The sequence below is a fragment of the Phoenix dactylifera genome, chromosome 11 (genome assembly GCF_009389715.1).
Source record: "Phoenix dactylifera cultivar Barhee BC4 chromosome 11, palm_55x_up_171113_PBpolish2nd_filt_p, whole genome shotgun sequence".
NCBI classification, from domain to species: Eukaryota; Viridiplantae; Streptophyta; class Magnoliopsida; order Arecales; family Arecaceae; genus Phoenix; species Phoenix dactylifera.
The window spans coordinates 3,923,784-3,940,890 of NC_052402.1; the positions used below are offsets into that span (position 1 = coordinate 3,923,784).

At 40.1% G+C, this 17,107-nt stretch overlaps 2 protein-coding genes across 7 annotated transcripts; both read left to right on the forward strand.

The window, feature by feature from the left end:
* The first annotated feature begins 4,019 nt into the window (after positions 1–4,019).
* Positions 4,020–6,932, forward strand: LOC103721195 (subtilisin-like protease 4). Its single transcript, XM_008811298.2, has one exon. It carries the CDS (start codon positions 4,318–4,320, stop codon positions 6,649–6,651), a length of 2,334 nt encoding a protein of 777 aa, XP_008809520.2. The 5' UTR covers positions 4,020–4,317; the 3' UTR covers positions 6,652–6,932.
* A 1,798-nt stretch (positions 6,933–8,730) lies between these two features.
* Positions 8,731–13,961, forward strand: LOC103721202 (transcription initiation factor TFIID subunit 7-like). 6 transcript variants are annotated; one of them, XM_008811342.4, is made up of 7 exons: positions 8,731–8,949; positions 9,389–9,561; positions 12,546–12,679; positions 12,751–12,870; positions 12,940–13,003; positions 13,347–13,518; positions 13,624–13,961. In XM_008811342.4, the coding sequence occupies exons 2-6, from the start codon at positions 9,447–9,449 to the stop codon at positions 13,508–13,510; spliced, it is 597 nt and encodes a 198-aa protein (XP_008809564.1). In that variant the 5' UTR covers positions 8,731–8,949; positions 9,389–9,446; the 3' UTR covers positions 13,511–13,518; positions 13,624–13,961. The 6 variants fall into 6 exon arrangements, with proteins under 6 accessions (XP_008809564.1, XP_008809541.1, XP_008809558.1 ...); XM_008811319.4 differs by having other exon boundaries at positions 12,751–13,003; XM_008811336.2 differs by having other exon boundaries at positions 13,347–13,961.
* Positions 13,962–17,107: the final 3,146 nt, after the last annotated feature.

A 17,107-nucleotide genomic window follows, 5' to 3' on the forward strand; every position in this document is an offset into this window, starting at 1 on the left:
AGCTTAGCGGTATACCAAACCAATAATATGTTGCCATGTGCACATTCTGACTATCTCGAAGTAAGGAAAAAAGCCAGCGGCAAAGGAAAGCGGTCGTTGGATTTATCTCCAGCAGCATTGAAGGGGCCAAAATTTCTGGCGGAGACCTTCGTGGTCCCAATCAAGGATGAGATCGAATGGATGAACATGAATGTTATATACGATCGGGAGGACTCTACCAAGGGAAGCACCAAGCCCAAGTCCAACCATGCTAATCTGCATGCATGGCTTTGAATTTTTTGCATTTCTGTACTAATCTCAAGGTGAAGCCCCCAATCATCAGCCTCTTCGGCAATATCCACCACTCTAGCTATGATGGCCAGAGCTCCCGCTAACTACCACACATCTAGATCTTCCCAAAGAAGGTTGCCATTGGTAGTGGAGGTGGTGGCAAAAGGAAGTCTATGGTGTCAGGGTTAGAGCCAGGATCGTTGAAAGTGTCATGCTTCCAGAAGATGTTGAACAAGGATTGAGAGTGGTGCAGGAGGGAGTAGCGGAGGGCGGTGGCAGCAGAGGAGGGAAAGGGGAAAGGATGTTGGAGGGGCTTTGTGGCGATTTTCTGGTATGGTAAGGAAATTCAGCCGACAGAAGAGTAGAGAGAGAGTACCGTCCCATCAAAGAGTATTTTGATGTCGAAAGGGAGGTACTAGAATCAATGGAGAAACCACAACCACCAACAGCGACGAAGGTGCTGGAAATAGGAGGGATGAAACGGTTCGTGTCAGGGTAGACGACGACATTGTGGGGGAGCAGAGGCGGAAGCAGAGATGGAGGTGGAAGGACATATGGGAAGATATGTGGCGTTGGATCGAGTAAAGACGGGTTGGTAGCAATCTGATTCGATGGAGGATAGAAAGTGAGGGAGGATATAATTTCTTGCGAGGTCATTTGCTTGGAAGAGAAGGATGGAGTGCTCGATTAGGGTTCCAATGGCTCGAGAGATGGGGTGGAGCACTCGGCCAAATTCACTTCCTTTTTTTCCTTGCATTGAGGTGGCTAGAATATCCACGCGGCAGCATATTGTTGGCTCGATGTACTGCTAAGCTGGTACAGTGAGTATAAGATATAATTTGTCCATATAGTTGGACATAATTAGGCTCCATCAATATGCTCAAATAAAAAATGGGGGAAATTTTAGCTCCAATATGGATGGCTGAATAGGGATGGAATAATCCAGTTAATCTATCCTATTTCATTCAAGCATAGAAACATGGCTAAGAATAGACTTAATTTTCTTATACAAGTATAGCCTATTCCTTAGAAGGGTGTCAAATTGTTATGATATCCTAATTGGCTGCCTCGTCATCCTTCCCGATTACCATTCTACCATGCTTCTCCTTTGAATGCTATTTTACCTCCCCAAGACCCTCCCCTTGCCCTCCCACTATGCTTCGTCCTGTCTTTGCCTTCTTTTCTTTGATTACCAAGGTATGGATCCCTTGCTCTCAAGTTGGTGGATCCACAAGTGGTGATGAATGTTCGTGGAGGGATGGAGTATTTGCACTAAAGATAGTAGTGCTACATCTTGTAAGAGTATAGTAAATTTGTTACACCAAGACTTGGCTAAAAGATAGTCGCAAATGAACACAAAACTTTCCCTATTTATCTTGGTAACTATGATGGATGAAGGTAATTTTTTTCCATTATAATATAATGGTAGATCCATTAGGAGTTGTGTTGAGCATATGTAATTGTGGGGGCAATGCCCTCATTTGTCTACCTAAAAGGAAGAAAAAATTCTTTAAAATTAAACAAGTATTTAGTATTACAAACTAAAGGTATGAAAAGGCAAGCACTAATTCTCATATAACTCTTACGCATCAATTAAACTTGGTTCGGTGTCAGTTTTACCTGGAAGCCTCAATCGTGTTCTGCTTCCATACTTTGCTGGCTGAAAACCTTTGTCTGCAGTGGCATCTCTTTTCTCTACCTTAAATTATTAAATTCAGTGAATGCTGGATGGTTTTTACCTTCCTTTTCATTCAAAAAGTAATAATAATTTTGGCAGAGCTCTTCACATTTACACATAGCCTCATTTTTTTTAAACGGATGATTTAAATTACTAAAAAAATATTTATAAAAATTAGAAAATAAAATACACAAATCTAAGTAAAAAGATCAAAAAAAAAATCTCAAATTTTAAAATCTGGCACATTCACATGTACAACTTATCCTCCTATAATAATTGTTCGATTAGAGTTGGTAGTTTTGCCATCTACAATGAGATATGGTAGAGCTACAAATGCAACATCATCTAAAACATCTTTATGACTTTATGCAACATCTTCAGTGTGCCAAAAATTCAGAACCCTAATGCAGCGCTCTAGATCTTCAAGTTGTAGATAGTAATAACCCAACAATTGCGCAGCATGCGAGTAGAAGCCAATGAACATGTTACACCAATGCATAATTATACATGACTCCAAAAAGATAAATCGGTTTGTTGAGAAAATAGCTGTTACATAAAATATATTTTTTTCTTAACGAAAAATATCAACGAGGCCCCAAGGAAAGATTTTTTTTTTCTCTTAACGAAAAATGACGCCCATCGTAGTTCTCTTGTTAACCCTAAGTAGCCTACGACTGAGGTTTTTGACAACACCATCATTATGGCTGCTTATCGCTGCATAATAAAAGTAGGAGCAGACTTTTTTTGGAGCCATATACCTTAATATATATGTTTCATGTATGAAACATTATGATTCACTAAAAAAAAAAGTTATGCTTATATTTACCAGAAAAAGAGGTATGTTTAATTTCCTTAAAAAAAGGACATACTTCAAAAAAATTGCATTTTGAGATTGAACATCCATTTTTATCTTTTATAACAGAATATGCACCATCTATCCAAACTTAAATCATGCATTGGATTCAAAACTGTTAAACTAATTGCTATACTATTGTAACATATTAGAAAATCATGCACAATACATACTTCTCCAATATCTATGTGAGATAGGTTCGTTGGTGAGCTCTCATATTCTATTCTTTCTTACCCAGACCTTCTTCCAAATCAAAGGAAGACAAAATAAAAGCTCGGTCCCTTTTCAAAGAAAGAGCCCCGCTTTTGGCCCCTCTCCGAGTTGGACGAAAACGACAAATGAGAATGATTCTTATCACAATTTTAATACGACAGTTAAACATGGCGATATTGGGATGATAGCTCTTTGGAGAAAGATAGAATCGTATTGTCGGACGTTGATTTCAATTTCTTCAGGAAGATTTAGCTAACTCTCTTTTTTTTTTTGTTTCAACTAATGAAAAGAATCTTTCTTTCAAAAAAGCTTATCATAATGAATAATGAGGTACACCATTATTAATGAGAAATCTGGATAAGACCTCTCATAGCAAAGTCACTTAGGACTTGTTCTTTAATTAGAGGTTAAAAAATTTACTCGAAGATTTATACTTTTCTATGTAAGTATTCTTCTGATAATATTTAGAGAGAAAAAAATAATTTACACATGTTCTTTTATGCATACAAAAAAAAACTCCGAAGTATCTTACCCATGTTCTTTTCATTACTTCTTTTCCGGATAAGTTGCTGAGATCTATCTATATTTTTCATAATATCCTTTATTTTATAAATTTCACTATATAATAATATTATCATATATGATAATAACATATTATTATATAATAATACTATTGTATTATATTATATATAGTATAGTATAATATAATATATAATATTATTATATATTATTATTATAGAGTTAGGGATATTTTAGAAAATAAATAAAAAGTTATTTTTCTGGCCGATGGAAAAATGACTTATCATTCTCTTTGGTGGATAAGATTTCCTTCCGATGGGCGAATACAACCTATAGAAAAAATAATTTATCCATGGAGGGAAGCATAATAATATGGATAAGTTGATTAATAAAAAAGAAGTTGATCAACATTTTCATAATATTCATCCATTAAACAATGGGCCTTTAAAGATAAACCCTGATCCAATAACTTTAGCCCTTTCATGGTTCAGAGCTAAAGAAGCTCTGATGATTGCCACTAGTTGTTCATCAGGTAGTGCATGATTGCCACTAGTTGTCCATCAGGCAGTCCATGATTGCCGCCCGTTCTGTTCGGTCGCAGCTGGAGTTGCCCCCTTCCACGAATGCTCTACGTTCAAGCTTGTTTGGATACTATAGGGAATCCAAAGTTCCCGCGCGTCTCCCTTTATTTAAGCTTCATCATCAGTTCAGAAGGCCAACCTCCCTCTCTCCTCTGTACAATTAATATTCCCCAATCAACAGTCCCCTACCATCCTTTCTGATCATGGCGAGCCTAGGAGGTACGGGCTTTTCCTTGCTCGCCTTCTTCTTAGCATGGAATGTTCTGGTCCCCACTTGCAGCAAGCTTCTTCCTATAGTCGATCCAGTTGGCGGCAATGGCAGCCAAATATTCCAGACGTACATCGTTCACGTTTACCCCCCCGAGGACGTCGAGCTCCTTGGCGCTGAACAACTTGAGAACTGGCACAAATCCTTCTTGCCCAACACCACCCTCGACTCGGGTGAGCCGAGGCTGGTCTACTCGTACCACCGTGCGATCAGTGGGTTTGCAGGGAGGCTCACCCCGGACGAAGTGAAGGCCATGGAGAAGATGGAGGGGTTCGTGTCCGCACGACCCGAGCAGCACCTTCGTCTCGGCACGACCTATACTCCAAAATTCTTGGGTTTGGACCAATACAGCAGCCTCTGGAAGAAGTCCAGGCAGGGCGAGGGGGTCATCATAGGGGTGCTAGACAGCGGCATCGTTCCCACTCATCCTTCTTTCGACGACGAGGGCATGCCGGAACCCCCCATGAGATGGCGTGGCTGCTGCGAGTTCAACAATACCAGATGCAACAGGTGGGTCCCGAAGCCCTGCAACAACAAGCTCATCGGTGCGGCGGCCTTCGGGTTCAGCCGCACGCCGGACGATGACATCGGGCACGGGACTCACGTTGCCGGCATCGCGGCTGGAAGCTTCGTCCATGGTGCTCAAGTACTCGGTCAAGCCAAGGGCACCGCAGCCGGCGTGGCCCCTAGAGCTCACCTGGCGGTCTACAAGGTGTGCCGCACATTGTTCCACAAAACCGGCTGCAGCGACACCGACATATTAGCCGGCATCGACAAGGCCATCGGTGACGGCGTCGATGTGCTTTCGATGTCCATCTATAAGGAGGGGGACGCACTTCACAAAAGCGGCATCGCCCAAGGCACGTTCCGAGCGATGGAGAAGGGCATCATCTCCGTCTGCTGCGCTGGAAATGAAGGGCCCTACCCCAGCAGCACAGGTAATGATGCACCGTGGATTCTGACCGTGGGGGCAAGCTCCATGGACAGGGTAGCGAGCGCGACCGTGAGGCTCGGTAACGGGATGGAATTTGACGGAGAATCTGCCTACCAACCGGGGAACTTCAGCGGCTCCACGATGATGCCCATCGCCTACCCTGGGGTCGTAGATACAGATGTCAAGAAAGCTTGCCAGAAGGGGGCGTTCGCCGGCATGAACATAAGAGGGAAGATCGTGCTGTGCGGGCAAGGATTCAACGACCCCGTGAACAAGGGCGAGCTCGTGAAGGCCGCCGGAGGGGCTGCCCTCATAGTTCTGAACCAGAGGTGGGACAATTTCACCACTAGAGCCGATCCTCATGTCATCCCAGCTGCCCATCTGAACCACGAAGATTCTCTGAAGGTCGTAAACTACTTCTCTACGGAAAAGAACCCGACGGCCACCATAATTTTCAAAGGCACGCTATACGGAGCCCGCCGAGCTCCAGCAGTTGCCTCCTTCTCCTCGAGGGGGCCGAGCCTGGTGAACGGCGGTATTCTGAAGCCCGATATCATCGGTCCCGGTGTGGATATTCTATCAGCATGGCACGAGGAGGTCGGACCGAACCCCTCTGGGAAGACGGACAGGATATTCAACTTTGCATTTGGCTGCTCCATGGCCACGCCTCATCTAGCTGGAGTCGCAGCGCTGCTCAACAGTTCCCACCCGGACTGGTCGCCAGCTGCAATTAAATCAGCAATCATGACGACGGCGCACACGGTAGATCGTGAAGGGAAGCCCATCGCTGATGAAGCATCCGGCAATATGGCTCCCGCTAGCGTCTTCGCCATGGGTGCCGGACATGTCGATCCATCCGAAGCCAACGATCCAGGACTGATCTACGACATCCAGCCAGAGGAGTACATTGGCTACCTTTGTGGCGGCTTGAAGTACTCCGATTCCCAGGTTTCTACGGTCGTCGGACGTCGAATCCAGTGTTCCGCTGTCAAGAAGATCGAAGCTGACCAGCTAAATTTGCCATCAATCTCGGTGAACCTTGGAAGATCGCCCCTTAACAAGCCTGGAGTGTCTTCGACGACGACGACCGTAAGTCGAACCGCGACCAACGTTGGGGAGGCCAACTCAGTTTTTTCGGCGAAGGTTGATCAACCAGAAGGGGTGAGCGTGAAAGTAACTCCTCAGGTGCTTCAGTTCTCCAGTCTCAATGAAGAGAAGAGCTATACCGTCGAGTTTAGCACCAACGGAAAGTCTCCAGGCCGGTACTCGGAAGGACAGCTCCGTTGGATTTCTAAGAAGCACGTCGTCAGGAGTCCCATCTCTGTCGCGTTTTAATTGCCGATGCCTGAGCTACGACCGACGTGTGCTTGCTTGCTGCTTCTCCATCTTCTTCTACTTCCTGGGGTACAATAACATATAACATATATATATATATATATATACATATATAATGATCGTTGTTGCGAAAATAAATATAATCTTGCTGAGGCTTGCTGGCTAATTTAATCTTGCACGGTTAGTTGTTTCGTACAATATATGTTATGGCCTCAGCCACTGATATAATACCCTCCAAAGAAAGAAAATTCCGACTTTGGAGCCTGTCACCCTTCACTCAAGCATACATAAACGCTCGCTCTTTAAATTGGCTGGTTCTTGATTTTCGGATCTGTGTGCTGTTATATCATGCCCCTCAATAATAGTAATAATATTTACTGGCCGATTTTGATTATTTCACGTCCATGTATGTGCAACGGTTGGATGTGTCAAGCTGACAGCCATGTTACGAGCCCTGCTCTTTGACAAGCGTACAGGTTGTTCTCATGGGCTGGGTCGCTGAGAAGGTCGGGTTGCTGGTTCCTTGCTTTCCCATAAACCCTCGCTTTATTAAAATTGATAAGATGTTTAAGATTTTGAATCAAGATTTTTGTACTTGCCATTGCCCTGATCGTTTTTTTTCATATGTTTGTTCATTCACATGTATAATTATATCTCTATGCACGCAGCAAAAACACACTCTTTAATGGTTGATGTCCGGATCGCTCTTCACCCTTGGAACTCCAAATTGCTTGGCTGATAGGTGGTCTTGGGATTTGATATCTTTCTCTCCCTCGAGTTGAATTAGAGAAGTGTTATTTAAGAAGGACAATGCTTAGCAGCCATCATGTGATAATAACACGGTAATATAACTGCTTAATGGATTTAGATGGTCCAACTATATTGCTACAAAGAATAAGCCCATGGTCCTAGCGGGTATAGTTCAAGAATAATGAAACCTAGACATGATCCAACGTAATACTATCCCTAAAACTAGGGTTTTAGATGGGTAGGATTCTGGTAAGATCCATATTATATACGCATCTGAACTTAATAAGAAAAATTGAGTTGGGATTGGAATTCAAATCCATCAAAAAAAGATTAGGATTTAAACTCCCATCAACCTTAATCAGCAGTCAAATTCAAGTTTTTTTTTTCTTGGTATTCAATGTAATACACGATTCTAGTGCGCCAACTTTTAAGAGATCAAGTTTGGGCCCGGTTTGAATTCATAAAAAACAGTAAGACAAAAACTCTCATCCAAATTTGATTAGTAATTGGATTCAAGTTTTTCTTGATGTTCAATTTGTTATATGATTTTAGTGTGCCAAGTTTATGAAGGTTAATAATTTTCAAAACTAAAAGAATTCTTATTACAATAGAAATTGCATCAGAAAATAACCATGACATAGGAGATGAACAATTGATTTTTTTTGTTATATTGATGTATTTACATATACCACATACATCTATATTCTTCAGTTTTTCAAGTTATCAAGTTTTCATATTCAAACATTGTAAATTCGAGTTAGGCAATTGAATCCTAAATATAAAATCCAAGTTCTATTTCATAAGATTATCAAAAATTTAATTTGAATATGTGTGTGTGTCTATATATACATATATATATATATATATATATGAATATTGTAAAATAATCTAACCGTGTTATCAAATTTTTTGATACTATTCACATCCCTCTCTCCAACTTACATATTTATTATTATTCTATAGTTTAGATTGACCCACTCGTTTTTGCAAGTTTAAAAAAAAAGAAAAAACCCACTGGTTTTTTTAGTAAAAATTTTCCAATCAATAGACAAGGTGTTTAGAATTTCAAGCAGAACTTTTATTATTATTATTATTATTATTTATTTTAGTTAGAACGACTGTTTACACTAGTTTAGTGAAGCCAACAGAGTTTAGAAATAATAAATGACAAAGCAATGGATTTTCCCTTCCCCATCGACGACGCCGCTGCTACCTGCCACGTGTATGCTCATACAGTTGAGCCAGAGCGCGATTAAATCGAACGGTCCAAATGGTCGCGTTAAATGAATGCTAAGCGCCGCGCCTATAAATACCCCGACTCCCCAGGTTTCCTTCTTCCCTCGTCCCATTCGAAACCCTTCCTGAGCTCTTGGGGAAGGAGGGCGAGAGAGAACCCTCTCCTAACCTCCTCCGGTCGACGCAAAAAATGGCTTTTTTTCTCCTTTCCTAATATCCGTGTTCTTTAGGGTTTTGTATTCTTCGATTTGTATATCCGCTCACGAGGGACAGGTTTTTCTGTGATCGTTGTGGGGTTTTGGGATCCACTCGGTGCGTCTTTCTTCCTTTCTTTTTTCTTTTTTTGAATTTCCCCTGATGCTTTTCTTTCAACCATTTTCATGCATCCCTTTCTTTTTAATAAATTAATCTTTGATTTGCAATTCACGACTACCTTATTGAGGATTTTTCGATCGAATATAGTCGTAATCTCGTCGCTCCCCCACCCAACCCCATTATATTCTATTTTTCTGATTAATTTATTATAGGGTTTCATAATTGATGGGTTGCACGAGTGGTTCTTCTGGGATGCAAGGCTATACCTATCGATATTCTCATTGTGCAAGCTAGGGTTTTGCTGAATTCTGATGGGATTCAGGGCAAATTTAAGCATAGTAGTTGGTGAAGTGTCGGGTTCGGCATCATGGATATGTTGCTATATTATTCAATTCCTTTTGAGAGGTATTATATGCTGTTTTCATTTCATCTTTAGGGTTGGAGATTTGTTTTCCTAAGGAGTTTGCACCGCTTGAGTTGGGAGCGTCTGGGAGATGGAAGAACAATTCATACTCCGGGTCCCCCCTTCTGTGTCTGAACGAATAGAACGCCTTTTCAATGAGAACGCTTCCTCTTCAGAAGACGGTTCGTTGGATTTGTCCTTTTCAGGTATTTCCCTGTGCCTATGCCTTTTATTTTCCATATTTTTAAAATAGTCCTGCAAGGTAATCTAGCTCACACCTGATTGTTGCTGATAATTGTTGAATGGCTTGAGTTGCGTTGCAAACTGTAATGGTGCGCTTGTGGCAATCTCTTCTCCTTACCCATGATTCACTACTTTTCATGCAAAGTTGTAGTCTTATGATGTACTTTTCATGAAGGCATAGTTGGAGATCACAAGACCTGCGTGTGAAGGTGATGGTAATTCCTATTTAGTTGACTAGGGCTGATGGGGTTTCCTGTAAGAAAATCTGTCACACTACCACTCTCTTACGACAAATTGTGGGGCCAATGGTGTGGACCTCACAGAAGGTAGTTCTGGAAGTTTTGCCTAGACAGATCTAGGAGAATGCTAACCAGTTCTAAAAAATGTACAGGAGAGAGCGAATAAACCATTTAGGAGATCGAATTTTCTTAACCAGGATATATACCTCTTTGAGTGCAAGAGCTCTGAAATCCTGTTCATCTTTTCTCATATATTAGAACTTTTCTTAGCCAGAATATTAGGTCAACTGTAGCTCATGCATTTCAAAACTTGTCGAGAATTATGCAATATGATGTATAAATATGATTATAGTTCAAGCACAAGCATTATAAATCAAGATATAGGCGTTGCAATTGGATAGTTGATTGGAATAGGGAGGTTAATATGTTAGTCATGGGTTTGGGATGGGATAAATTATAGAATCTTGGTATGAGCTTCAGTTCAGAGGAGGTGATAAGGTTGCTCTCTGAAATAATGGATGGTGTGGGAGTTAGCTTCTGGCAATTTAAAGCTATTGCTAGTTGCAATCTGTCGACAGTTGCATGTCACATTGTTATGCTTGCACGAGAACTTGATTGTCATGTTCGTCTAAAGTAGTTCCAAGTTATTTTCCTTTGTTAAATGAGGTTAGTTCATCTTGACTTATTCAGAAGATTTCGTTATTATTGATACCATGGTAGTATATTCATCAGATGCAGTTTGTGTGTTTTAGACATTGCAATTTGGATTTCCCCCATCTTTAAAATATATGATCATTTTTTTAATTGCTTTGCATATTGTTGATTTCTTAGGCTATGTTTGGAAGCAAAATACCGTGGAATAAATATCAACTAAACCAACTATTTTGCCAAACAAGAGAACTTTATTCTAGTTAATGTGGAGTAAATTACTCCAGTCAAACTTTCCATTACCCTGGTAAACCTGGAATAAACTACTCTATTAGGAGAGGTGGATTCCTTTATTCCAGGATCAAGGCCCATTACTTATCCCAAAAATACCCACAATCCCTCTTCCCTCTCGCTACTTATCTTTCTCTCGAGATTTTTGCCCGCCAACATCCACCTTGCTGATCCCCTTGGCTAAAGGTTCCTCTGCAGCATGACTCTAGTGCCCTCATCAAAGGGATCACCATCATTGGCCATGTCTTCATTCTCTGCCATGGCATTAGCCAGGCCATCTGTGATTGCCACCAGAGATCAATGACGCCGTTCTCATTGACATCAGGCCACCATTCATTGCAATCTTTGGATGGTAAAAGATGTCCGTGACAGAGGTTGAACCCATCATCCTTGTCACCCTTGATTGAGGCCATCAGTGATCACCCAAGATAGGCAATGTTTTCCACAGCAGGACCGCCACTCACAGAATGTTTAGACGAGTGAGGCTTCATGACAGTTGAACCCATCATCCCATCAATGCCCCACATGGGACCATCATCATTGGCACATTAGGAAGGCAACAGGGTAGTCTATGCATCACCTTTGCCCTAGTTCTTTGACTACGTCCAAGTCTATATTTATAACAGGATAAAGATAATATGGTGCTCCCTCTTATATGTACTTCTTCTTCTTCTTATTGGTTTGTTTTGTTTTGTTTTATTATTTTTTTCTAAGAAGTAGATATGTATGATGCCCAGTGATTGAACTTCGCTAATGGCTTGAACTTGTTTAATTGCATAGTGTTTACATTTTATTAGTATCATTGTATGTGAATGGATTAAAAAAAAAAGTTTTACTTATGTAATTATTATTTTTAATCTTAATCTTAAAGTTTCATGGTTACTATTGATTTTGTCTTTGATTTTCTAATAATTGCTTTGCCATGTTCTTAAATTCTAGTGCATATTATATTATTTGAATTCCAAGTAGAAATTGTTGCTTTTTTTTTTTGAAGTGATGTGGTTTCCAACTAAATCACAAGGAGAGATACTTGATTAGCAAAGGAAGTGATTCTAAACTATCAAAAAAGGTTATGTTTCACTCCTAAATAGATTATATTGAGGTAATTAGCCAAATAAAAAATTGACAAGAAAGAGCAGAGTGCTTGATTCAGCTCCTTTCCAAGGTTCCTACGAGATGATATATCATTATTTTTCTCAAAATAATATTATCATTGTCATAGCACGAAAATATAATAATAGCATTTTGATTCTCTCTATTTATCCAATTTATAATAGAATGTGCTTGAAAAACTGTTTGTGGAGTGGAGCTTAAAAGAGGAAAGATATCTTAAGGGGTGAAGTTGTGGGGGAAGATAGTGCGGATGGATTGTGGACCTATTACTTGAGCATGATACGGGTAGAGATAAATATTTTTAACTACAGAGTGGTTCTACTTTAACCTCATAATGAGCCCTCCCAGGCACTTAAGTGTCCCTTTTACAGGGAATACCTTCCAATAATGTAAAGGAAGATTCAACCTATTAATGTTGTTAATGTAATTATCCATCTGGTTTTTCTTCTGGATGCAGTGACCTGTAGTTCATAATTTAAAAAGAAAATTTGGTTCCTTCTATGGTGTTCTAATGCCTACCTGTTCTTTTATCTTATGTTGTTTATGTTGCATCTTGCATGCACCAAGCATTTTCTTGTATGATGTTTGGTTCTGAGTTCATATGTTTCTTCTCTTGATTGTTTTTGTGAACTTCTAATAAGTTCTATTTCATGCAGAGGATGGAAGATCTGGTACTTTTATGATTGGCAATGAAAGATTTCCTGCCTCCCTCTTGGATCTTCCTTGCATAGTTGAATCTTATAAAACTTATGATGATAGTGTGTTAATCAAAACTGCTGATATTGGTCAGGTAATTGATGACCGTCCACTGTTTTGCATGGTTAAAGGTGGATTAGTACTTGAGCTATTTAAATGGAACAGATTATTACGTTAAGAGAAGAAGGCGATCCTGCTCCAGAAGGGATCGAGTACAAGCATGGCCTTACCCCACCAATGAGGGATGCTCGCAGAAGGCGATTCCGCAGAGAACCTGATCTTAATGTACTGTACCTAGGTGCAACTTTTGTCTATGATATTTTTGGTAGTTCTCACATCTTTTTGCATGTGCAGCCGGAGCTTGTCCAGCGGGTTGAAAAAGATCTACTCAATATCATGTCTGGTGGGACAGTAGAGAATATCCTTTCTGGATGATACCGTTGCAGAGATATCATTGCTTTTCATGCAACTGGGAACTTGTGCGTGCAGATGAATTCCTGGGAGGTCGTTTCATGCATGCATGCATGTGACCATTTGTATTCATTTTCCAGTGTTGTTCTCACCTTCTTATTCTCCAGCAGTAATGAACTGTGAACTAACAGTGCATTTCTTTTCAATTTGATTCCTGTTCCCTATCTGAAACACCTCTATGTCTTAAGCTCGGTTATATGTTAGATTTGAAATTTCCACGCACTTCTTTCCATGTAAGACGCAGATGTATCAATTATTTATGGTGAAATGGCTCCTTGACTGCTTCCTAGGTTTGCATGTTGAAATGGTTGGGCCTGAGGCAGGTGGTGAGCGCAAGAAAGATGCTCCGACGCCTGTGGCAAAGCCAGAAGATGTTCCTTTGGAGGTTGCTACTAATGGGGGCGGCGAACGCGAAAGAGGTGACTCTGATGATTCGCTGGAGCCTGAAAGTTAGGGTAGCAGGTACTGACTTGGTTGGTAGAATGTGCATTACTAAGGCTTCTCATAGCTTTACTTTAGCCCTCTGAAGTGCATGATAGAGGTGCAAATTGTGCTGATCTCCTGCAGACTTTGGCTGCAACAACCGAGAGGTTGTAGGAAAAGGCCCCCAGCTTGTCCTCTAAAAGAAGCATGCTAAATTGGCCCATTAACTTCTATAAGGTTTTACAAGTGCTTATGCTGTCATGGAAAAAAACTCGCGTTAAATTCTCTTGGCCTGTCTTGGAACTTCAAAAACCTCATTTTGGAGGAGAATAAAACTGGTCCCGGGTCGCTTTTTTGTTACAATCCTACATTTTCTCAAAGGCAGTTCTCTTGTAGCCCTTTTGCATTGGATAATGCCAATTTTTTGGTTGCCTGTATGAAGCTTAGCTAAAGAAAGAGGCTGTGCCATGCTTGTTGTCAAAGTAGCTGCACTAGCTCAAACCAAGATCCGAGCGCACGTTGTGCATGTGTTCTATGTGATAAAGGCAAGGGAAATAAATCTGATTATCGGGATATTTTATTTTTGATATTCATGCTAGTTGATTTTCAAAATTTGGTAGTAATTTTCCTTTCAAGCTATATAGGGTGATGATGGCCATGCAATTTCCTCAAAATTTGGCCGTGATGTTTATTTAGCCTTCTTGATATCTCCTACAGACTCGAGTTTCTGTTGAAGAGCTTAATCAATAGTTGCCGTTGCCAGTGGAGTTTCTGATGAGGAGCTTAACCAATAGTTTCTGCAATGCAGGGCAGTGAGAGATTAGTAAAACTTCCATCCTCTGTCCTGATAAAATCTTGATTTTCCCTGCTTCAGCTGACAATTAAAGTACATTCTTCTCAGACATCCACGACGGACTGGTTTAACATATAGGCAAATTCAGGGAGTAGACCATATCATCAATGGAATTGAATTTTAGATGTGGAAGACCTCGGCCATTAAAAGTATGTCTTGATCCTTAGCCATGTGGAGATGAATATACTGCATTCTAGAAACCATTTGTGCTGCCTTTGTGCTGTTGAAGTTCAATTGCCTGTGGTTACATAGGAGATGCCAGGCTCAGAAAATCTATGCAACCTGTCGTCGGGAAAGGAAAAAAAATCATTATTTCATGCCTATGCAATGGTAATTTTGTATTTCTTCAAAGGGTGTCTATATGTCTATCAATCTTCTTGGGCAATTTTCTATACCATCTGACATCTTCCGTAATGGTCAAAATAATGACCAATTCTTGCTTAGTCTTAACCTTGGGGTGAATAATATGAGAAATAAAATAATTTCTTTTACGATAGGAGTTATCATTTGTCATGATAGAAAATTATGGATAAACAATAAAGTGGTGATGTTATTTTATAATTTCTCTGATTGCAGAATAAAATCTCATTTTCTTGACTCGATTTGAAGGCTCGAGTTTTAAAATTATCTAATTAGACGATAAGTAAAAACTATTAAATAATGGCCGTTTCTATAATATGAGTCCCTATAACACGATGACAACTAAATAGCAGTTGTTATCTAAAACTCCATGGAATGCAACGAGGGACCTCCCAAATCACTTGAACAATAATCATAACATGATAAACTTTTGATGACCATTATTTTAAACCTTGCAGTTACCTTGGGGAAATTTAGTTGAAGAAATGGCATAATTAGAATAAAGAGGAAGTCTAAAAGTTGTATGATTAAAAAATCAACATAAACAGCGGCAATGCTGAGTTCCTCGTTATCATGGTGGATGAGTAATCTACACAGGCAGCTTATTACAGTACCAAGAGATGCCTGAAGAAAATGAACTCATCAGCCCCACATAGATATCTATAAGCATGCATGATGTGATATTCCTTTCTTTTTCTATTTTCACGAGTTAATCAGGATTAAATTGCACCGTTCCGTACAGGATAAAAGAGTCACTCGACACCCTTCTCTTGTGATTATAAGCTGGGTTTAAATATAAGAAAAAAGTAAGATAAAAGAGAAAAAAACGGGGCTTAAAAGAAAGAGAATATAAGATTAAAGAAGAGAAAAAAGGGGTCAAGTAGGTGCATCGCAATTCACCAGTCACGGCAGCTAGCTAATCAATAATAACTAAAGAGAAAAGAAACCATAATCACATAAACTACCTGCAAGATTCAAACATCCTCTAGTTAGAAGTGAAAATAAGAAAAAGGTGCTCCGAGAAAGATGACATGGCTGATCGATTGATTTATTCGCAATATTTAAAATGAAACTCCCAAGTTTTCCGGCGCAGAGACCATGGCGCAGAGGATGAGGACGAGGGGGATGAGGTGGACCATGTTGTCGGCGAACCGGGTAGGCAGCGCCTCCTTCTTGGCGGCATCGGAGAGGGGGAGGTGGTCCACGTCATGGCCGGGGGACGATGACAGCCCCTTCCCTCCTCCCCTCGCCGTCATGCTCGTGTAGTACTCCTCCGACGCCCTTGACGTGCTTCCCGATCGCTGCATCTCCTCTCTCTCTCTCTCTCTCTCTCTCTCTCTCTCTTCTCTACCTTGCTAAATAAAGAGAGAGGAACAAGAGCGAGGGGAGTGAGTGGTAAAGATGAGAAGGAAGAAGAAATTTAGGGTTGGAATTTGGAAGGAGGTAGAAAGGGAGTGTTGCTTCTACAAACTTTAAAGTTTTGTTCTCTTAAAATTGCATAATTAGACCGACGAGGAACGACCTCGGCGGTAGGAGACAGCAAATCTTGCATCAGCCTGGGGCCAGCGTCCCTTGTGAGTTCGGGTTTCCTTTTGCCTTTTTGCTTATAAATGAATTTATCTACTCGTGCGACCGAGATCCGGATTCGCGGGAGTTTTTTCTCGGTGGATTGGATGCCGGCTGCGGCGGAGAGGACAAGGGCTTGAGAGATTGCATGCCTCCATTCCAACGATGCGTCAAATTGACCCACCCCACGCCCCACGGTCCCCACGGTTTATAGTTACAGGCGATAAAGTAAAAAATATTTGACGTCATACTTCCTCACCATCGCCGATAAACCCCACAAGACTCGCAGATGCTTCCATCGGTTAGTTTGAACCAGCGTTGGATTTAGACGGATAAAACTGGAATATTTTGGCGATGATAATGGAATATTTCAAATTAACATTACTATAATCTAATAATAATATTACCCGCTCTATTAAAATTCTACATCTAATATGATAATTCTGTATTGTAAGAAAAAAATATGGTATCAAAATAACTATTGTTATAACGTTAAGATAATCATTTAGTAATATAACTATTATAATTAAGATCATAGTATACTTCACTATTATTATATTTCATAGTGAAATGATGAAATAATAAGATAATTTTATATTACAGTGAAAACATATACAATCATGATAACTTTTTTTATAATGTTATAATATTCATTTAACAGAACAGAGTACTTATGCATTATTATTATTATTATTATTATTATTATTGCTGCTGTTATGATTATCATTATTATTACTATTATATAATAATAATTATTACTATAATCTAAATAATATTATAAAAAGAGCCAAATTATAGTATAATAATTATTTATTTATATTACGAAGATACATTTTTATTACAATAATA